The sequence below is a fragment of the Hirundo rustica genome, chromosome 5 (genome assembly GCF_015227805.2).
Source record: "Hirundo rustica isolate bHirRus1 chromosome 5, bHirRus1.pri.v3, whole genome shotgun sequence".
Classification (NCBI taxonomy): Eukaryota; Metazoa; Chordata; class Aves; order Passeriformes; family Hirundinidae; genus Hirundo; species Hirundo rustica.
Genome location: NC_053454.1, coordinates 16790180 through 16813387, shown reverse-complemented (window position 1 = coordinate 16813387; position 23208 = coordinate 16790180). Strand labels below are relative to the sequence as shown.

Here is a 23208-nt window from a genome sequence, read left to right as displayed (position 1 = left end):
GGTCCCGGCAGGGAAGCGGCCGCGGTCGGGGTCGAGGCCCCGCGGGCGGGCGCCCCGAGCCCCGCGCCGAGCCCGCCCCGCGCCGCGCGGGTGGCGGGGGAGGCGCTGCCGCCGAGGCGGGGCCGCGCTCCCGCTCCCGCTCCCTCTCCGCTCCGCCGCTCCCGGCCCCGCTCCCGCTCCCGCTCCCATCCCGCTCCGCCGCGCCCGGCCCCGCTCCGCTCCGCCGCGCCCAGCCCCGCTCCGGCTCCCGCGGCCCCGGCGCGGCGGTGCTGCCGCGCTTTCCCGCCGCGGCTCCGGGCGCCTCCCGCCTGGCGGCATGGACGTGAGGAGAGTGGAGAGCATCTCGGCGCAGCTGGAGGAGGCCAGCTCCACAGGCGGTAGGACGCGGGCAGCGCGGGGACGCGAGGCTGCTCCGCGGGGTTGATTTAGGGTCTCGTCCTCTCTGCTTTGGGCAGCGAGTCTGGCAACTTGGCGTGGGGCGGGGAGGGGGAAGCTGCCTGCTCGCTTGCGAGGGGCGAACGCACCCGTGCAGTCGTGGGCAAATGTGTGTGTGTGTCTATGGGGACAGTAAGCAAACGCTAAATGCCTGGGATCTCGGGCTAAGGAGCGTTCAGGGCTTCGCGAATCCTGCCCTAAGATGCCTGCTCTGACCTAACTGGTACTTTTGCCTTTGCTGAAATGACTTGGGGCTGGGAATGAACCTCCAGGGCACATCCTCTCTAGTTACCAACTCCCAGGAGGTAATTTTGGTGAGGCTCCTTTACAGCTCCCTGCTTTGGCCTCCGCTGTACCTCTCTGATGCCTAAGTGGCAACTATTTGATGAGACCAGCTTCTGGTGAGCCAGGTTTGGTGCCTTTGTGTCTCGAATTGCAGTTACATTCACCTGAGAAAGGCTGCAGGATAACTTGCATTTTAGGGAGGAAAAAAGCATGCATTGCTATCTTCCACAGGGATTGTGACTCTTGGAGTTTTAAGAGTTTTTCCCCAGTTATTTAAAAATGAAGCGGCTTGGGTGCAGTGTGCGTAAGAGGACGTTGCTGAGAAAGGGGTTCAGCTCAAGCCAGCTGGATAAGCATTGGACAGTTAATGAAAAACTTTGCAAAACAGGCAGTTTTCTTAGAAAAGATGTTTCTTGCTGTGCAGCTAGATTTCTCATAAACTGTGATGCCAGTGTAGAACAATAGCCTTACCAACAAGTTGTTTGACAGCGCAGTCCCACTATTTGCTTGATTTCTAATGCTTCAGAATGCATCTTCTGCTTGCTAGAAGAGGTTCACAGCCGTGTGTTCCCTGATGGATTGTACCTGGTTTTTCTCTTTCCGCAATATTCCAGATTTTTTAATATTTTAGCGTGTGTAGGATACCAGATCATATGCGTTGGGGATAGGGAGCTTTTGTATTTGACTATGCTATCAGCTCAACTGTAAGTCCATCTTTGCAGCTCACTAAAGTTTTGGGAAAAACTGTGTAGTCATAACTATCCAACAAGGGACATGGCCACTAAAGTGGTGTTGTGATACTTCTCACTACATTTCAGATCCAAACCCCCCAAGTTATAATTTAGGCATTTCCCTCCAGCTACCGCTGTCAGCCTTCTGAACAAGCTAGTCTTTTAGAGGTCTGAAAGTCAAACTATTTTTCCATAGCACATACATCATCAATGACAAACCCCGAGCAGGCTCCTGGCTACCTGTGCAACCACCATGCAGGACTGTTCGGGCTAAACAAAACTGAGCTCGTGATTTAGGCACAGTGGATTTGCACAGCTGCTGTTGAGGAATTATTTGGTTTATGGATCATTAATGCAGGTATTGAAGCATAATGAGAGTTTAAAGCTTAATGGTTTTTTTACAGGTATAGTTCGCAGTAGCAGGAAAGTGTCTATGCAAAAATTGGGGAAATATTACCTGAATCCAAGTCATGCATGTAACAGGAAATCCAGATGATGTTTTTATGGAAATTGCCTTCAGTTGAGCTGTATATTAGATATGTTTTCTGTTTTGGTTCTCTTGATATGCGTGCGTAGTAGCCTTTAAAAATTAATGACAGCTTTAATTCACTTTAAGCTTGTAATGGTGAGAGGAAGTAAGATACACTTTTGCACTCTTTTGGAATACCAAGCAAAAACTGACTGAAACATGACTTACTGTGGGAAAAACATTTCTCAAAAATAGTTTTTATGCCAGAAGAAGAAAACAGTAAGATAAAAATTACAAAGCTGAAAGGAAATACCTCCTTTCTTTTGGAGAATGACACACGTTACTACACTGATATCAGCAGTGTGATGTGATGTGATGTGATGATGCTAACAAGTGTCTAGCTTCATTCCTCTGCGCTTTTTTTTTTATGTGAGAGAGCCCATTTATTTTCATCTTCCCACAGTTTAGGCCCTTTTTCATCTAAACTTTCCTTTACACTTTTCTCTTCTCTGTCTCCCTCCAGGCTCTTAAACATTCAACTCGTTTTCAGTGCCATCAGCATTTCTGAATGTCTCTTGTATTTTTAACAAGGAAGGTGTATTTTTTTCCTCATTAATTCTCTTCAAATAGAATCATAGCTTCAAACGTTAGTAATTTTTAAATCATTATGCATACAGTAGAGTTGTTACCGGGATTTGATGTTAGTGTATGAGAGTCAGAAATGAAACCAACAAAAGTGTGACTCTTCCTCAATTTCATTTTTCCAAGTGAAATGAAGCCCAAATAATGCACAGGCAGCTTGAATAATGAAAATTATTAATGAAAATGGCAACATTTTGTGCCTTTTAACAGGTAATGATTGCCTTAAGCTGATCTTTTCCTTACATTTAATCTTGAACCTTTCAGGGCATCTTCTGATTCAAAGGCATTCAAATTAGTATCAATTGAAGCACCACTGAGAGTTGTTGAAGTATGGGAATGTGTCCTCTGTGGAATACTGAGCCATTGTAGGGATGAACTGTTTCATCCCTCTGCCTCATGGAATTGTCTTTATTAATGTCTCATCTATCAGAAAGCTGAATTTGTGCTAGTCATAGCCAAAGATCTGCTGATGCTGGGTAAAGGCAGCATCTTGGCAAAATGAGAAGAGCAGAGGGAGATAATCCATAAAAGTTTGTGTGGGTAAGAACAAGTTTAATCCCAAAATGTCCTATGGGTTCAATATCTAGGACAAACATAAGCTGTTGGGAATACTAATACGAATAAGACATTATCACAGCCACTGATTGCTTTGCTTTAGGGTGTGATGAATTCAGAATGGGCATTGTGCTGACCAGTGTGACCATGATTATTCAAAACCCAGAAATATTTACAAAAGCCATGGTGTCATTTATGACAAGTTTTGAAGATTTTCAGTCATTAGACAAGGCAGTTGGAAATTATTCATGTTAGGAAAAATGCTGTAATTTCTACATTGTGGGCAGAAGGACCACAATGGACCAAATAGTATTATTAAGCAGTGTTTATGCAACTTTAAGTTTACTTAGAGTTAAATATTCTCTGCCATACCTCTGAGAGATCCTTGTGCACTAGTGCTCACTTTTGCTTTTAATGAATGACTTGCTGTTGTTGCTTGGGGCCTTCTTAGAGGACAAAGGAAATGGTGCTAAAAGGACAAAAAATTACATATTGAATAAGCTGAAAATAGGAATTTAGGAAAATGGATGCTAAGAAAAATCAAGAAAGTGATAAAAAAGATACTGGGAAACAATTACAGGGGGAAAAAAGAAGAGGTGGGAGGAGGGAAAAGAGGAAACAGATTTTGTTTCTCACACATTGGGATACAAAATCTAATATGTGTCAGTGGTATGTATTGTACCAATTTCTTTATATCCTAGTTGGTATTCATCTGACAGGATGAAAAGCAGGCAGTGACTTTCCAAGTGATTTGCACCAATATTCATATCAGCATGAAAGCTTTGGTTTGTCTGGGAGCTCCATCTGAAGAAAGTGCTGTCAGTGAAGAGTGAGCATCACTATTTTTACTAATGATCTGTTGTCTCCAAACACTCTTCATCATTGGACACTTTTAAGATTCAGATGGACAGGGTGCTGGACTATCTTGTCTAGACTGTGCTAGAAGTGCTGCTTCCAAATGCAAATGCTTTTTCTGTGAAATCTGCAAATGCACAAGGGAAGGAATAAATTCAATGGACTCATGATCTAATAAAGGATGTATATGTATAATGGACATGCAAGGAGTTACAAATATTTTCAGTGTAAAATATACATTCTACTCCTGCAGGGTGGAGGAAATAATTGACACTTGAGAGAACTGACTGGGGCATAAGCATCTGTATAAAGTTTGAGTTCTGCCTCCATCTCTGGTTCCTCTGTTCAATTAGTGTAAAGAAGTAATTATATGCAAAATTCTGTTGCAGTCATATTTGACATGAATGCTGAAAATACCCTGCCTTCCCATCAACATAAATTTTACATCATGTAAATATCAATTTTCAGAAAATACAGCTTAATCATAATTCTATCAAGATGACTACCTGTGCTCAGAGCGTTGATATATAAATAACTGAACATCTGGACATGTTTCAGGTATACTTGGCTTAGAGAACTTATGCTTTCCAGGTGTTTTTAGACATTTTAAAATATATGGAGGCAGATACAGTACCTAGCAGTAAGTGTAGCCATCAAAGAAGTAACTGGTGTGTGTCCTGGAAAGCTTTTAAAGTGTATCAGATAAGCACTTAGGACTTCTGCTTTGGGTTGGAGCTGAATATTTGATCCGTGCAGCATTCAGCTGTAATCTGTCCCATCTCAGCCTCTCAGTTTGCCATTGTGATTTATTCGGAATCTTTGGCACTTGGAAAAGAAAGTATCTAAAAATACAGCGCCTGATTGCTTCACTGTTTCATAGATATGTGCATTCCTGCCTGGCTCTCCTACTATCTTCTCCCCATCCCCCTCCCCAGTTCTGCTTGTCCTCTCTTTCTTTCAGGTACCAAAATAGACTGTTATTGAGCTCTTCCTTGCCATTTATTGTCTGCTGTGAGCAGAGGCTGTTGTGCCTATTTGGGATGAGGAAGAAAACATTAGCAAACATTTGTGGTCTTGGAAGTCAAGGACCCAAATCCATATTTCAGTAGTTGTAGTTAACACAGTCTGAACCAAGTGGGATACCCTTCTTTATCAAGATGCACTCTTCAATTAATGGGTATGGGCCTATTCTGGGACACGAGGAGTGCGGATACAAAACCTTCATTATTTGGAGCACGGTGTGGCCGTGCAGGTGGAGGTGGTTAATGGTTTGTCTCTATAATATTTGACCCGAACTGTAATGCGTGAATGCATCAAAAGTAAATGGACAATAGTTTGACATAGGCATTAGTCTTTTTGGTAGTAGTTGTCCTTTCAGAGTTGTTGTTGGTTTTTTTTTTTTTTTTTTTTTTTTTTTTTTTTTTTTTTTTTTTTTTGGCAAGGGGTTTGCTTTCTGTTGCTTTTATGGCTAAGTATTATTTGGCCCAGATTTCCCACTGAGTACACCAGGCAGAACATGAACAAGAATTGAAAGTGTATGGAATGTATGTGTTTTGGAGCCTATAGAACCATGGAAACCAATTATTTTGTGATGTTCTAAATTATCTAAATTACAATTTGTAAATGTATTATAGGAGTCTTAGGATCATATAGATAATGGTTTGATTTTTTTTTTTTTTTCCCCTCATAATTTTCCATTCTCATGCTCTACAGGAAAGGTAATTTCTGTGTTATCACCTTCATGCATGCAGCAGCAGAGGAGGTTGAGCTCTAGATTTACTTCTATGATTTTGAGAGATCTATAGACAGCAATAAACTGGCAGCAGTTTAAAATATGTGGTTGGGTTGAAATTATATTGAATCCATTCCCCTCTAAGAATAAACCCAAACACAGAATAAAAGCTGTATATCTGAGCTCATGTTGTGCTTTATTTCTGGCAGCCCAGCAGAGACTTAATGTGGTATTAAGAGGAGCTCTCTGTCAGAGGTCTGAAAATAAATATAGTGTTTCTCTTTTATATTCTTTTTTACCTCTAAACCAAATTTATTTAGAGATACACTTTATAGTTGTGATCCCCTGTTGTATGTTTATAATTTATATTGCAGTAACACAAACAGTGGTGTGAAAGTCATAGATGCTTATGTGTCCACTGGAGAAAGGAACTACAGGTGGAAAGCATGATAATAGAGAATTTTAAAATATAGATGCTTTGCCCTATTCAGAAAAATGATATATTTAAATGTTTGGATTTTGTTGTAGGAGATAATATCTTTATTTGTCTACCAGGTATTTTTCACCAGATAATGCATAATCCCCAAGCACAGTTAAATGCCCAGCACTACACAGCACATTATGCCCATATGCCACAAAGTTGCCAAGTGGTGACAGTGTAAAAAGAATTATTCCAACTCAGAATGTCCCAAGACATAGACTTCAAGGTGGTTGATCTGTATCATGCAGTCAGCAAGAAAGTCTTTGCTATTTTATTGACAGGTAAAAAGCCCCCCAGTTTTACTGATAAAGTTTTCTTGTTCTCACATTTTACCTCTCTGTATCTCCAGAAAGATATATTATGAATATTGATGTTATTAGGCTTTAGTAGAGAAATTCTTATTCTTATTTTTTGAATCAAATTTTTTGTTAATAATCCAGAAGGAACATTTAGGATTTATTAGAAAGGTAAACAGCAGCCATAAAATATGATGATAAAGACCAAGAAATGTCTTTTTTGTGTGTGGCTTTAGTGGTATCTGAGCAAGTGTACTCTGGGATCTGTTGTTCTGTTACCTTTAGACAGAGATAATTGAATCCCATTTATCTTAAAATCAGTAGGAGAAAAGTCCTTAAAGAGTAATCTGTTGAAGCAACGTAACAGATGTGTATCAAGGATATACAACCATAGATTTATGTTTTGCTTCATTGTGTGCTGGTAGCAACATGATAGGTGTTTCCTCAGATCACCATAGGTCTTGAGTTTTGACAGTGTAGCTGGTTCTGACCAGAGAATACCCAGATGGCCTTAATCATTTTGAATGTTGACTTCTATTCCAATACTCGGTAAGTGAATTGTATACTGCATAGCTTCTGGTTCAGTCTTTCTGTTCTGTTTATTATTTTCCATGTTGATTTATGGACATTTGAGGTTATTGTATTTTCTGATGTGACATTATAAAAAGTATCACCTTTTGTAATGCTATCAGTAAAAAAAGATAAATCTAGACTTTTTGTTCGAGGTGTTATGTGGTGGCAGCATCTACCTGCTGGCAACTGAAACAAGTATACATTAAAATTCATTGTTATTTTTAAAAACATGCTGTAATTGACATACACACATACTTAGGTGCTGCGCTGATTTCTGCACAGCCAGTCTACCAAGTCCAAGATGCCTAAGAAAAAATAAATAGATATGCAAGTTGTCAGAATGTGCACTATTATTACAGAGTATTCCATGCTCTTATTCTATTTTTTCAGAAAGTAGGTCTACTTTATATTCTGCATTGTTCTTTGATATTTGTGGTGGTGATGTGGTGATGAAGAGGGGTTTCCCTGTTTTTTTTTTGTTTGTTTTTATAAAAATGCCACATTGTGCTCTATCTTCCCAGCTTACCTTCCAGAACTGGGTAAATGAGAGAAGTACCTCTGCATCTAGAAACTATCTACTCACTGCATTGTTTGCTTCCAGCGTTCTCTGCTTGGTAGATGGGAAAGAGAAGGTCAAGAGCAGGATAGGTTTGGTAGACAGGTGATAGGTGTTGTCCTTTCTGCCTTCTTTTACCTGATGATGATGACAAACCTCTTTGCAGGAGATTGACACCTTCAACTCTCAAGCAATGGCTTCTGCTTCTACCTATTTGTCAGTTGGAAACACATATGAATCCCTCAGCTAAAGGAACACTTTCTGACCTTTTTTGCATAATCTTTTTCCTCAAAGGGATGTTATTTTTAGGTTACACGCTTCTTTCTTGGTTGGTTGATTGGCAGTCAAAGGAGAGGAGAGTAGGTGATGCATCCACTGGAACTGGTGGTCTCTAATGCGTGCTTTATAAAACAGAATTCTGATAGACTGGAGGAAAAATAGCAGGTGGAGGTTAAAGGGAAGAGGAGACAGACATGGCTGAGGGTATAGTGACATAGCTCTTTACATGGCACACCAGCTGTAAAGTTTCTCCCAGTACCCTACATCTACTAAAAAATAGGAACCAGCAGGACCTAAAATTAGACAGACTTAATATACCTTGCTTAATTGCTTAACTTTCAGGGTTGAACAGTATTTAGACATTATTTTGACTCATGAAAAAGTTTGTGTCAGCTACAACTTTTGTGTCCATTCAGCTAATTTTCTAATACTAAAATAGAATAAACCAATTCTGTGTTTCAATATAGACTTATAAAGATCTCTTCCTGTATCTAAAGTCTTTGAGCCACCTCAGACTTCTTGAGAATCAGTAACTTTTTTTGTTCCTGAGAGATGGGAGGTGTTCAGCTGAAATCCCACGTTGTACTAAAAAACCAAATATCTATTCATAATTCAGCTGTACGTTTTACTTTGCCGCAGTTTAAAAACAACTGCCTATACTTAAAAATGCAAAAGTAAGAATATTCTGACCTGTTTAGCTAGTAAAACTATCTAAAAGATGTCAGTAAATTTCTAATGTCTTATTAAGCAGTGTTTTATCAGCAGTCACTTTAATCAACAGCACTTAAATTACTGCTAGGCTGACAATCTGTTAGGACTTTTTCAATTAAAGAATTCCGAAGAAAGAAGAAGACTTTTTTGGTGTATTTTTCTTTTCCTTAAAGAACCCAAAACATTAATAGGGTGTTTTCATGTTAAACCTTCTCACAAAGGATACGTACAGAAATGCTGTTAGTTAAAAGACTAATTCCTGCATGAAAATGAACAAGAAAAAGTTGATGGCATTATCAAACCAATATATGTTAAGTGGCAGTGCACAATGCTGACTGTGGTGATGGTTTACTTTCCATTCTGCGGGTGTAGTGTTAGAATAAATGAGTATGCAGTAGTGAACACAGTTCATTAGGTATTCTTGTTGCAGTAACACAGAATGTTTTGTGTTCCGACAAGGGTGTGTATTGATTAAATGCACCTTTACACTTAAACAATTACATAGATCTTCTGGATCCATCAGTGCCTGTTTCATTATGATTGAAAGCCTGATCCTGCAGCAGTTGCAGTTCAGCACAGTGTTTGTAACTGAGGCTCATCCTGTTATACTTAAACAATACACCTTATAATGCTAATACAATCTTATCATGCTAATATAATGCAAAAGAATACAATAATATGAGACGCAAGTAGAGATGTCAAAAGAGAGCCTGTTTACCTATTCAAAATAATGGAGAGTATTTCTAATCCAAATCACCAAATCTGCAACTTTTAGGAGTCAGTTAATTATTTGCTGTCTGGGAAACAAACCTTCCTCAAGGAATGCTGAGATTTTTGTGTAATATCTTCAGTTGAGAAACTTTTATTATAAGAAAAAAGTCCTACCACTGACAGAGTTGTGACTTTTCTGGCTGAGGACAAAATAAATAGAAATAAACTCAGTCAAGTTTGCATGTTTACATTTGTCTCTGAACGCTAGGCACAGTGACTAACCAGGCTGACTGCATACAGCTGTGTGTAATCCATACAGCCTGCCCAGGGCATAAGCCTGACACAAAATCCAGCTCAAAAATTCTATTACATTGGATTTCATTTGTACTTTTGAGATAAAAGCAATAAAAACCCATGGAATCACAGAAAAATATTTTGGAGGAGAAGTTGAGAGGTCTTCTTATTTCTCATTATTCCCCAAGACAGGATCAAATATTCATATTCTGGTTCAGATGGCTTTTTGCTCAAGGTACTAAAAATTCACAACTACTGGGTGCTTTATGACATTGCTGGTTAATTTATTCCAGAATTTATCTTTCCTGATATAAGGATTTCCTGTTTCCTAGTCCTAAAGTAAATCTTCTTACATTTAAAGCTTGGTACCCAAAATGTTTTGGGTGATTTTATAGTCCTGAGTTGGACAAAAACTTTCTTTGGTATGTCTTAGATTTTTGTCTTGTTTATAGTTTGAAGTCTGAACTGTTGTCCCTTCCACAGAAGCCTTCCACCTGTCCTCAGCCTGTGATTTAACATGTTTGGCAGTGGCAGACTTCCCAGACAACTTCCCAGTTGTCACCTAAATAGTTTTTCTCCATTCTGTTTTAACAAGATAGATAATTTCTCTGGAAGTTTACTTGACAGGTTCTAAATTAACCTTTAAAAATGATAACTAGTTTTTGAATGTTGCTTTTTATCTTCTACTTGCCAGTTTGTTGGAAGCTTACTGACTACAGTGCTTGAAATTGGAAAATTAAAAGTAAGGTAAAGATTTCAACTTACATGCCTGTCACAAAGGAGGGATTTAAACAGCCTGCCCCTGTTGATGGTAATTCTTCTCATCCTACAAGACCTCTGTAGGTTACTGCTTCCATGGAGATGAGACCAGCTGCTCTGAGTTTGTGCAGGGATTAAGTTATGCCCTTGCAGTGCACAACTCTGTATGAATCAGTTCTCAAGAATTTGGGATGAGGTAGGAATCATTGTCTTGCAAGAAATAACAACCATCAACTTTCCTTCATCTTTATGGGAAGCTTGATGGAAGGTTGTGTGGATTCTCAAGGGCCTCCAGAACTTGTCTCTTTTATTATCTGAACAGATATTCCAAATAAATAAAGAAGCACAGCTTTAACTTGAACTGCTTTCCAGCTATTTATTGCATTTGGATCTTCAGAAAGAAAACTTTGTCAGTGACCCTTTTATGAACTCTGTCTTTTCTAAGAATATTTTATCTCTTGAACATTTGATACGTAGCATGAACTTAGTTCTTTCTTCCATAAATAAAAACTGAAGACAGTTACTTTAAACAATTTTTTAACATGAAAAGTCAATGTCACAGGCAATAGCAAAGCTTTTGAAGTTTCAAGCATTTCTTATTCAGATTATTTTTATCAGTGCTGTGCCATCTCACATTGATAAGATGCTTTTATGAGTGTCTTTACTAAATGCTATTATTATGATAAAATAGGGTGTGCTCGTTCCTCTCTCATTTTTCAAGGCTCATGTACCTAGGAGGCTTTAATCAAGAAGATGTCATATATTTTAACTTTTATACCAGCTTAAGCTTTTCTAGTTATGCTTTTTGGTGTGCATACTCCAAAAGTATTTAACCTTTGTCCACTGCCTGATTAAAACCACCATTAGAATGGCACTTGCATACAAATGACCGTAGAGAATTTATTATCTGTCTTTCCCAGATTCATTTTTATAGTCTGATAGATTAGGGATCTGGTTATTTAAGCTTGTAGCTCCAGGAGAGTTGCGTGATAGCTGGTCTGTGGATGTTAATAAATTAAACTGTGTGTTTGACTTCAGTTGTGAGATGTGATAAAGAGCCCAGGCAGAGGCTTTTATCAGGCAGTCCTCTGGAGGCAGGGAGCTGGTGCACTGGCTTTATACCAATCAGCATTCCTTGCTTTGGCTTTGCTGGGAAAATGTTACGCTTGATTTTTATATGATTATATAACATCATCTTCTTTTCTGTCTACTTTGGGAACTTCACAGTGTTTTGATCGACAGATACTTTGTTAACACCCATCACAACTAATCTATTTTATACATTGTGTGCCTTTGTCTTCACATCATTTATTCTCCCTCTGAATTTTATGTTAAATGTTCTATAAATATATCATTCTAGCACTGCCCTTTTCCTTCAGAACAATTTTGTTAGACAGTTGACCTTACCTGGAAATAAAGTGTGCAGTGAGTTCTATTTGTTGTGTCTGTTTCTGTATAACTTTTTATTTGTCTACTCATTAGTCTTTTATGACACTATTAAGCCAGTAATATAGCTTCGGTAGTACTATGATGGAGAGAACTATGTTATACTTGGATGACAGGATCACAGTGCTTTTTGATCGGAATTGTCACACCACCTGAAATTACTGGACACTTCCTGAAGTCTTGATGAATAATTTGTACGTAACAGAGAAACGAAATTGAGAAGTCTTGTGGGAAAAATTGTTACTTTGACAGTCTAGCATTTGGGCTATGCCTGTATATGGGAAACAGTAGCTCAGTATAACAGGAGGAAATTGGGTGATTGAGTAATAATGAGTAAGAATTTTTACAGAGTTCTATAAGTGACCGAGAGACATGGACTCAGACCAGCAGGGAATCTGAGTCGTTTATTCAAAAGAAACAAGCTGGTTTTATACACTTTTCAAGGCACAGTATTTCCTTACATGGTAATTCTCTCTACATGACCTATCCCACGCTGACACGTCAGCAACACGCGTTTTAAATGCCCTTCTGTGGGGTGGTCACATGCTGTTCACATCTGTCAGCTTCTGGCAGGCTTCTCTCTGTAGGGCACCTCCTCCCCCAAGGTCAGGCAGAGACAAGCCTGTCTGTGCCCCTCTGTGCCCTTCTGTGCTGCTGTGTGCTCCTTTGTGCCACCCTGTGCCCCTCTGTGTCACGGTGCGCTCCTTTGGCTGCCATGCGCTTCTGTAGGCACGTCCCACAGCCTGCAGCCCAAGTCCATCCCATCTCTTCTTACAGAGTTCCACTTCAGACGAATGCTAATCTAGTTCAATTGACTAAATGCCTGCTAATATTTGTAGTGCATTAAGTGAGTTTCTAGACCACATCTTCCCATGTAGTTTCACATAAAATAATCTGTGTATTCCATGATGTGAAGCATTAGGTGACTTGTGAAAGCACATTCCTGATCTGAATGGAAAGGGTCCACGTCACACAGCACTCTGGGAGCTTTTCCATTCTCTGGGGCCCAGAATATTGTTTGAATATTTTTGTCTCTTTGGCAGAATTCAAGTACAATACTTTCTATTTCAGGGAATACTTAGGGAATCATGCTAATATTGTAGGGTGGTTTTTTTTTTTTTTTTTTCCCTCCAAGATTAGGCCTACTTTTTTTGGATTTTACTATATTAATACCCCCAAAATTGTGTCTTTTTAGGACCAAGTTTTCTGGGAGAGATTTTCTTAACATCTAATCACCATTGTTGAACATCAGCATCATTATGCAGAAGCTGCTTCTCATTTTCTGATAGAGAATGATTTCTGATAGCGCTTTTGCTATCACTTGCTTGATTGACAATTTGCAATTAATTTTTATTGTGTGTATTCAGGCTGCTCATTTAGTTGTGACTGGAACAGCACATGTGCAGAACATATTACAGAACTGCCATCAGTGAGATGCTTTCTTCAATAGGAAAATGTATAACTGTGTCAAAAACAAACATAATAGAGTTTAAATGCAGGATACATGTAGGCTTAGAGTTTCAGTGCTGGACTTGGCAAATACACCATCTTACACTGACTGTTTGCAGACCGTTCTGCAACTGGATGCAACATATCCTGGTAACTTCTTCTAATTTCTGTTTTTCAGGATGCTGTTGCTTGTCCAGAGAGAATATAAAAGATCAGTAAAAACTGAGAAAGAAAATTAAGTCAATAGCACTGCAAAGAGTATAACCCTGCATGAAGGTTGGCTATTTTTATAAATAACATTAGTTTGTTGTGGTACTACGGTTGGAACTTTTAGAATAGGGGTCCAAAGTACAGCTTGTTGAATGTTTCAAGACTGTTTTCAAGTACTTTTAGAGTTTGAACATATGCATTGGTTAGGGTTTTCCTTGCACACCCTGGCTTTGAAATCTAGTATTAGCACTGTTTACTATAGAAGTAGCCACAAAGCCAAATTATTTTATATATGTCAAATTTTCATGCTGAATACCTACACCTCACAGTTTCTTTCTATGTTAAGGAATCAAATTTATATTCAGAGTGATTATACTTCTTTTAAGTGTTATTAAATTGCTTCTAAATCAAATCATTTCAAAGATGATACAACTTCCAGATTTATTCTTAGCTCATGTGAGTACCTTCTCAGCTTACTGCAAAAAATGTTTTGAAATCGCAAATACATCCATATTCAATTAACTTATGAAAAATCACACAGGCTTATTTTTTCCCAGAATTTGGTAATGGAAAGGCTTTCCATAATGGAAGCTGAAAATAGAAGTTATTAATGGTAATTTCTTGAAGTTTGAAAATGACTGAAAGTTTCTATTCAGCACTGGTGAGGCAACACCAGGAGGAAGTCCTGTGTCCAGTTCTGGGCTCACCAGTACAAAGGACACGTGGGCAGAGTGGAGAGAATCCACCAAAGGTCCATAAAGGTGATGAATGGACTGGAGCATTTGTCCCGTGAGAAAAGGCCTGGGACTGTTTGCCTCGAGAAAAGAATGCTCAGGGAAAATGTAAATGAATACCTGAGGGGAGGGAACAAAGAGGGTGAAGCTCTTTTCAGCAGTGGCCAGTGACAAGAGCAGAGCCAATGGGCACAAACTGAAGCACAAGGGTTTTTTTTCTGGACATGAGGAATGGGGGAGTGACCAAGCACTGGGCACAGGTTACCCATGGAGGTTGTACAATCTCCCTCCTTGGAGATATTCCAAAGTCATCTTCAGATGGTCCTGAGCAAACCTGCTTTAGGTAGCCCTTCTTGAATAGGGAAGGTGAGACCAGATGACCTCTGAAGGTACCTCCCACCTCAACTACTATGTGATGTTGGGACTTGAAATGGACACCACTTTTTTTTAAAGAGTACATTAATTGTAAATAAATTTCTCAGGATACTTGTATACAATTTTCTTTGTATTTTTGCTTACATTTCTATCCAGAGTTTTGTATATAAAAGTTATTACAGGGATGGTTCTCACTGAAGAGAAAACTGATTGAATATTTTTAAGCAAACAGCAGGGAAGACTGTAGTTGCATATGAAAGAATGGTTCTGCAGTGTAAGATGCACTTAACCAGTAGTTCATGGGTTGGAAATAATGTTCAGAGGTCAGATGTTTAGAGTGAAGTAATTCAGTTCTCAGAGCACTGCATGGACACACCAAATCCCCCAGTTTTCTTTAATTTGTACTCCAACATATAAGCACTCAAGCATTTCATATTATTGACATGATCCATCTGAAACTAATCTTTGAGAATGGACTGTTGTGTCAATATAATTTTCTTTTCTGTTAAGACTCCTGCTAGTTTTGTATGCTTTAAATTAGGGACTGTTTCTTCTGCCATTTCTCTAGAACATTCCTCTAGATCTGTCTGTTCAACCTTGTTGGTCATCTGTTCTCATGAAGAGCCTTCAGAGAGCATTAATAGCTGGAAATTCGAGCTATTACTGTAAAAATGTTGGATCTGTATACACATGCACATAGAGCATGAACAGAATCAAAAATAATTGAATTTTCTGTTTCATTGTGTTGGTATGTATGGTACTTGATAGTGTTTTATATCTATCTGTATCTATATCTGTAAAAGAACTGAGAGGAAAAATAAAAATACTGGTATGGGGTAAAATAAAGATAATGGGGTTTTGCAGAACATTTCCAAACCTGAGACTCAGATGTGTACTAGGGTGTCATTTTTTCTCAGTGAAAATGTAAACTAGGTTAGGGGTTCTGGAGTTCTTTCATTTTTTTTTTTACTTTAAGTAATTTTGAAATTTCTTATGTGTTATAGCCCACAGCAGCAGCATCTAGAAATTACATAATGACCCACTTAAGAAATGCAGTTAGAGCAGATGCTGTAAGACTGTGCATTCACTCACATAGAGAAGATGTCTGCAGTCAAGTCTAAGAATTTTGCAGTTACCTGTTGAGAACAAGCAGTTGCTGAGCTGAGCTTAGGTCAGTATTAGCCTATTTTATAGAGAAAAAATTTTGGTGATTTTATCATAGTACAAACCAGAACATTTTACTCTTCATCTGTGGGAGAACAGAGAGAGAGAGTGCTGAAGGCACTCTTGCCCCTAATGTCTTGCAGCTGTGTTAATTACCAAAGAGTGGGAACAGCCTTGCCCTCACAGCTATGGGTGATAAAAGAGTGAGTTAGATGGTGGAGTGGTCAGTCAGTTGGAGTCAGTTGGAGTCTACTGGTCATGCTGTGAGGGGGAAGGGACAGGAAGCAGTGAGGTAGAAATGCAGAGAGAAAGAGCCAGAGCTGTGTGGAGCGACTCATGGAACTGCAACATAGCAAAGGTATGAAAGACTTGTAAATAGCAAGGTACTGATGCTTGATGCCCTCTGAAGTTTCTAAAGGAGCACTCTTGATTGCGATGGCCATCCTGATGACAGCATTCATCTTTCACCCTTGAAAATACAGGACATTTTCACCTAACCTGAGTTTTTGTCTGTAATGTCAGGTGGGATACTGATATCACAATTATAGTGTTTTGGTGGTTTTTTTGTTTGTTTGTTTGTTTGTTTTTAATGCTGATGGAAAAATGAGCCTTTAGTTCTTACACTTTATTAATAAAAGCTATTGTTAATGAAAAACATGTTAAAATGCTTGAGGTAAAAGCATGAGCTGAAATTTTTGTGCTTTTCAGAACTCTTCTGGTTAAACAAGAATGGTCCTTCATAGTGCATCATCATTCTTAAAACACAGTATCAGCTTAACCTGCTTTACAAGTGCTTGTTACATGGCTAAAATTAAGCAAAAAAGCCCCAACACAAACAACCCCCCCAAACTTTTAAACCTTTAAAAAGAGTTTTAGTCTAAAATTTTGATTATGAGATTATGTTTCTTGTTGAAAGTGCACATAGGAAAATTACTCATTAGCTTTTACAAACTCTAAGGAGTTTAAAAGCAGTTGAACACTCCGAGATAGGACTGATGCGTACATAAGCTAACACTTCTGAAGACAAGAGAGACTTCAATGAATGTCTTCATTCTATGTGTCTTGTACAAAAGATTCCAGTGGGCCATTTGGTGAAAGTATCTTTCTGTGCTGAAAATATAATCTTACACGTTGTCAGTATTATACCAGTTATTTTAGTAAAGAGAAGACATATATTCATTCAGTCAGTTCAATCAACAGTTTACTTATTATTCTCCTCCACATTTTTCAAAGTGAAAATAAAACCCAAATCCTTAACTTTCAAAAACGAAAATTGGAATTTCCATATAATAAAACATGGCTGTACATGTACCTCAAGTAAACCACTAAATGTTAAAAGAATTAAAACCACATAAAGAACTTTTAGGAAACACTACAGCTACTATCCTTGAGCTTTTTAGTACATTCCCTTAACCTATACTAGATCTGCAAATCTGATACTACCTTATGGCCAAAAAAGTTGGACTAAATTGACCACAATAAGTATCCATTTGGTTTTGGTTTGCTTTTCTTTTTTAGACATGAATTAAGCTCAAAATTCTTTCTCTTTTTCACTGATTTTTTTGTTTTGTTTTTGAACATAAGAACTGCATAATTATATTCATGAACTATATTCATGTTCAGACCCTTCCATGCTAGGAGAGGAATTGACATTTACTGACCAAACCTCCCACAGTCTATCACAAAACAGCTTCTCCCCAAGCTGGCAAGCCCCTGGTTCTCGGAATGTGCTGTATTTGCAGCAGAGAGCTCTGTGGTGCTGCTTGGTGAAGTCTCAAGAGATGTATGGCCAAGGATGGAGAAAGTGGTACTAGTATTTTCCAGGGAGTAATGCAATTGCCTGGGAGCACTGTCACATTCAAACTCACAAAGTCGTAAGTAAAGAGCACTGAGACCCAAGCTGAGTAAAATGATTTGTTTCTGGAAAACTCTACTGACTGCCACAAAGTGGTAGAGTGGACTTTTGGAACTCCTTTATTATTAACACCTGCATCTACGTCTATTGATGATATAGAGTCATCCATTGGAGAGGTAAGTCACAAAATGCAACTGAACTTATGCTTGAAAATTAAAGATAGTAAAAGTATTTTTGATTAGGAGAGAACCTTGCTCAGCTTCTTCAAGCTCCATGACATGATCATCACTGTTGAAGATGGTAATCCATGCTGTAGATTGCAAGAAAAAGGTATTCAGAAGAGCCTGGTTATATTGGTTTGCTGCCTTTTACCAAGTTAATGTAGAACCCCTTCAGGACCATGGCTTCTGCATTCAGCAAGTACGATGACTGTTAATAGTACCTTGGGGCAACCTAGGGATATGTGAAACTTTAATTAAAGCTAGTGCTAACTGCTGTACGTAGGCATCACCTTTAGAAAATAAAATCACTTAGGTTCAGTTATAAAGCTCTGGAATTAGTGAGCTGACAGTGATTTTAAGGGGAGAATTAGTGGTTTTTCTTCATTGTTTCTTCTGTCTTTCAGTCAAGTTTATCTTTTCAGATTGGGACATAGATAGTACTGAAAATTGATAGCATACTTTTTTTTATTTTTGAACATTCTGTTTATTAAAGTTGGAGTTAATTACTAATTACTTTAATGTGAATGATAGAAGGCTCAGATATGATCCTGTGATGAATCTAGGAAAGGATTCTCATAACTAGTATTAGGGGAAGCACCTACATTTTGAGTTGTTTTTATTGAAGAGCCACTTCTTGTGGTTTTATGTGATTATTTTATGAAAGCTCTTTTATCTTTTGAGTGCTCTAAACATAAACACTTGCTTAAACCACATTTGATACTTCGAACTTCTGAAACAATGGATAATTTTCATGTTTTTCCTTTCTGTACATTTGAATATGTCTGAAGATACATTGTGTCATGTAGTAGTATTAGATCTGTATTCAAACAGAAAATGGAAAAATGAATGTGTGAAAAGAAAGAGGCAGAGAGATTGTGTCTATCTTTCCATTGTTGCCACTGCTTTTTTGATCATAAGTGGTAATCATGACTAGATATCTTTATGACTTTGTCTTTAAAATGTATGATGCTGCTGTTTATTTATGCTGTGCCTGTAGTTCCCTTTAACATAAAACGAGGAACCACCCAGCAAGAGGATGGGTTTGATGCTGCACAGTCCTTGCATAGTGGGGTATTAAAACCACCTGCCTGCCTGGTTTATGCTTCTGTTCAATCAGCCTAAGACCTTTCTTTCCACAAGCTGGCAAAGTTTACTTTTCTGTAAGTAATAAAGACTGCTGTTCAGCATGTGTTACGGAATAACCTAGGTGCTTTGCTGTTCTATTCAAATTATAATTCAACCTTTCACGAAACCAGTCCAATATTGATGTTAGGTCCTCCCCTTACAGATTGTCTATTCATAGAGTTCTTACGGATTCCTGTAAGAATTCTACACCCTTGAGGACTTGCAAACATAGACTTACTAAAGCTGTTTGCGATTTAGCAAATTCTAATGAAGCAAGTTAGATTGACTCATGTTCAATGGCATTAACTTCCCTTGATGATTAATTCAATTTTTGGAGACATTTTTCTTCCTATTCTTAATGTCAGTAATTTACTTAAACAGCAAGAAGAAAAGGAAAAAAAAATCTGTAGGCATTGGAAGGGAGAGTAGTATTCTGAAGTAGTTTGCTTCTCTCTGTGGAAATCTTCAAGTATAATTGCTCTTTTTTGCTGACATCAAATTTCAAGGGCTCTGCAGAGAATAACAGTTGTTCTAAAATACAATTGAACTGTTCAAAGTGCACTACAGGGTCCTAAACTCTTCTGTGAGTTGTCCCTCTATAAAAGGAAGATGGAGACTAAATTCTGAGATTATTAGCTATTTTGTAAGATGAATTTCAAATGAAATAAAGATTGTGCTGACAAGAGCAACAAAAGAGTTCGGTTTTTTTTTTGTTTTTTTATTATTGAGACCTGCAGAGGCACTTCTTACAATTATATGAGGTTTTGGCAAATGTGGTGTACAGTGAAATGTTCTTTGCCATGTATACTAAAGGTTTTCAGACTGGATAATGATAATAGAAGGAAGAAATAAATTACCATTTTTTTTCCTAGTCAAATCACAGCTTTATGAATAATTTACCTAACTCTAATCTCATCTAGTTATTTTTAATTTAATGAGAAAAACCTTCCACGTACCTTCCTATTTTACCTCTTATGAAATGCTTGTGACAATTTGAAAACCATCCATTCACAACACATAGTTTTATTTTATTTGGCCCATTATTATTTTTATAGTCATGACAGGTTCAGCCTTCTGTATAAAGGAATTGGGGTTTCTTTAACAACTTTTGGGGATAGAAAATTGCCACTAATATCAACCTCTTATTTGTACATGACCGCCATTCCTTGGCCTGCTTCTTTTAAAATCTCAGAAGAATATTAAATATGTACGTTACATGAAGGAAGAACTATTTTGAAATTTCATAGAAGTAAGAGAAGGCCATAACTGACATAATTTTCTGATTAAACTGCAATACACTGTTTTGGATGGAATACTAAAATAATCTGATGTTTTTCCTTTGCTTGCGTGTGTTTTGGACACAACAAAGCAAAAATATTCTCCCCAGTTCATACAGATCACTGACAAACACCGCAGTTTAGGAGAACTATAAATGTGTTAACAGAGCTCTGACAATGTCGAGTTTTTTTGAAGTGATGCTAATTACACTACTAAGAAGATCACTGTTCACAACAGAATTCATCAGAGCCTTTTTTCATTCAAGCAGATGGTTTAAAATTTATACAAAAATTAGGGTTGAGAGCCTCTGGGGAGAAGCTATAAACTGCATCGCATCGGACCGGAAGCTTTGGCTGTTGTGCCCCCAATTCCAGGGGCTGTGAGCCCCTCAAGGGCCCTGGTGATTGCACAGCACTCACCTCTCCTGCGCTCACGCTGCTGCATGCAGGCACCTGCTTCTTGCTCTCCTCTCCCATCACCAAGCCTCACGCCAAGCTGAGGAGGGGACTGTCCCACAGCATTTGTACCTCAGCTTGGATCTTCCTCAGATGACCAAGAATATTTTACAGTGTGGAATTTCATACCACTGAGAGCACTGCTATCTACCCTAGTCCCACAATTTCTAGAAAAAGTGATTGCATTGTAATCATTAGTGCCTAGGTGTTCTGGCTTTCATTGGATGGGTGCCTCAAGGAAGCAAAGATGCTGAATTCAGAACAAGTCTCTTCTAGACATGTGATAACTGGGTAGCACTGGAAGTACTTACAAAAAGACTGAAATGACCCCTAAGTTGTATTCTTAAGCAATTTCTTTGTATTATGTGGCTTTGCAATGATCTGGAGGCTTCCTGGACATGCTCACTGTTTTGAAAAGTCTGATAAACCTGACGATGTCTTTTAGTATTGACTTTTGAAGAACAGCAGTGATTTCTGATTTACCTTTTTTTTCAATATATGAAAATGCCTTCTCAAGCAGCTTGGAAATCTATAAATGGAGATTTTAGTGGATTTGGGGGCCTTGAAAATTTATTTCATACTTCTGCATATTTTTATCCTGCTTATTTTAAATATCAAATGCATTTGTGAACAAAGTTTAGGATTGGTTAAAAAAGGTAGTACATAATTTTCATGAATAAAAAAGTCTGCTGTTGCACATTTTGTGTCTGTTAAATTTAGCAGAACTGATGACATCAAGAGATGCAATTCTTCTACATTTATCGCTTTTCCAATTAATTTTTAGAGCAACCTAAGATTTTGGTTATTTTACTATCAAAATATTAAAATCTTCAAAGACTTTCTAATAAGCCAGGGGGTTAACAAGCTAATAAATGGGTATAACATTAGTGTGCACAAATGTTGCTGTATTTTATTTCTAAGAAGTATTGATCAAAAATTTGATTTGAAGCCCAGAATGTAGTATTTTGAAATGGAGTAAGTACTTGTATTCAGAATGGTATCCTGTTTTTTCTAAATTGTTTAAATTGTAAGAAGTATGCATAGAAAAAATGCAAATGTTGGATTTTTTCAACATTATTTGATTTATTTCCCCAAAATAATTGAAACATATTGTTGAATGCATTGATATTTGAATCAATACATAGGATAAAGAAATGTGGTTATTTCCTATTTCCTGTGCAAGTAAAATTAAAACTCTCTGGATTTTACAACAGAGATGGATGTTTCATTTTGTGATGTGTGTAGAATAAAATATCACTGTTCTTTTACATGCAAATATGAAAACAGAAAGGAAAAAGTATGGTCTAGATGAAGAACAAAAGCTACTTATTTTCTTAGAAAAGATGGGAGACGTGTCTTGTCTTATGCCTTACAAACAAAAGATAGAATTATTCTAAACTCTGCAAGTGTAATGGTTTTAATTTAATAAAACTGGGCAGAAACACCAATTAATGTAGGGGTTTTAGTATTAATTTTTGTGGGATGGAGAGATTAGGAGAAAAACAAAGCAGGCTTAATCTTAAAAATGAACAAAAATAGTTTTAGTAAAAGACTGAGAAAAGAAAAAAAAGTTGAGAAACAAGAAAAACTTAAGCTAAAACAGAACAATACTTTAAAACACGCTTCTTTCCTCTTACAAACTATTAACTTTCTTATTGAACAACATAGAAAGACACAACTTAGGATTTTAATTGTTTCACTGCTTAGACATAACCACTCATTATCTTAGGAGAAGAGTCTTTCTAAGATCTTTTATGAAGATGTTTGCTATAAGACAGAATAGTCCAGTCTTCTTAACGTCACACATCTGCTGCCGCCTGGAGTTTTCACAGACTGTGATGTTCTATCAGCAGAGCTTCTCAGTGTATCTGGGGTATTATTTACGAATACTTCTTCTGATCTAAAATTATATTTGTCTCAAAGGCTGAGAACTCCTTTTGACCCAGGAGTGGGGGTTTCAAAGTTCCCAAATAAATCTCTATTACATCAGTCCTTAATTTTGATTAGAATAGCATTCTACCCAAATAATACTAAGATGCTGCAAAGAACAGTTAATTTCTTCATAATCTACCTTAGAAAAGTCCGGTTAAAAATGTCCACTTCTTCAATCCTATTCCAATATTATTATTTCTTTCACTTCTCATCTGACTTCATGCTGTGTCTGTTCCATGTACCCTCTGTTTTTTTTTTCTTTCTTCTTTCTCTCAAGGAAGAATTGTGCTTTAAAAGTTCCGTGTTGCTAAGAAAGAGTTAAATCCACCTGGGCTTGCAAAGGCCACGTGCACGTGCCTGGCTGCAGGGCTGAAGAAAAAATGCAAGGCCGTGCTGATGGAGGAAGCTGGTAAAGGTCCTTTTTTCCACCCCTCGGTCTCATGTAAGGCAGTCTAGCTCAGAGTTGTTATGGAGCTGCCGGCTTGCTCTCTCCGCTGCCAGCGGTGATTAAGCTGGGCCTTGGCTTGGCCCCTTCTGCTGTGGTCTGAGCACACGGCCCCACACTGCCAAGCTGCAGCTGTCCCCTCTCCGCTGCCAGCA

General features: G+C 38.1%; 1 protein-coding gene across 2 annotated transcripts in view; it reads left to right on the top strand.

Moving 5' to 3' along the window:
• Positions 1-261: 261 nt before the first annotated feature.
• Positions 262-23208, top strand: part of KCNIP4 (potassium voltage-gated channel interacting protein 4) — a 410197-nt gene continuing 387250 nt past the window's right edge. Inside the window, exon 1 of one of the 2 annotated variants that reach the window (XM_040065086.1) lies at positions 262-377. In XM_040065086.1, coding sequence (XP_039921020.1) covers positions 317-377 — 61 coding nt within the window. In that variant the 5' untranslated portion in view covers positions 262-316. The remainder of the gene's footprint in view (positions 378-23208) is intronic. The other variant, XM_040065092.2, reaches the window with a different exon arrangement.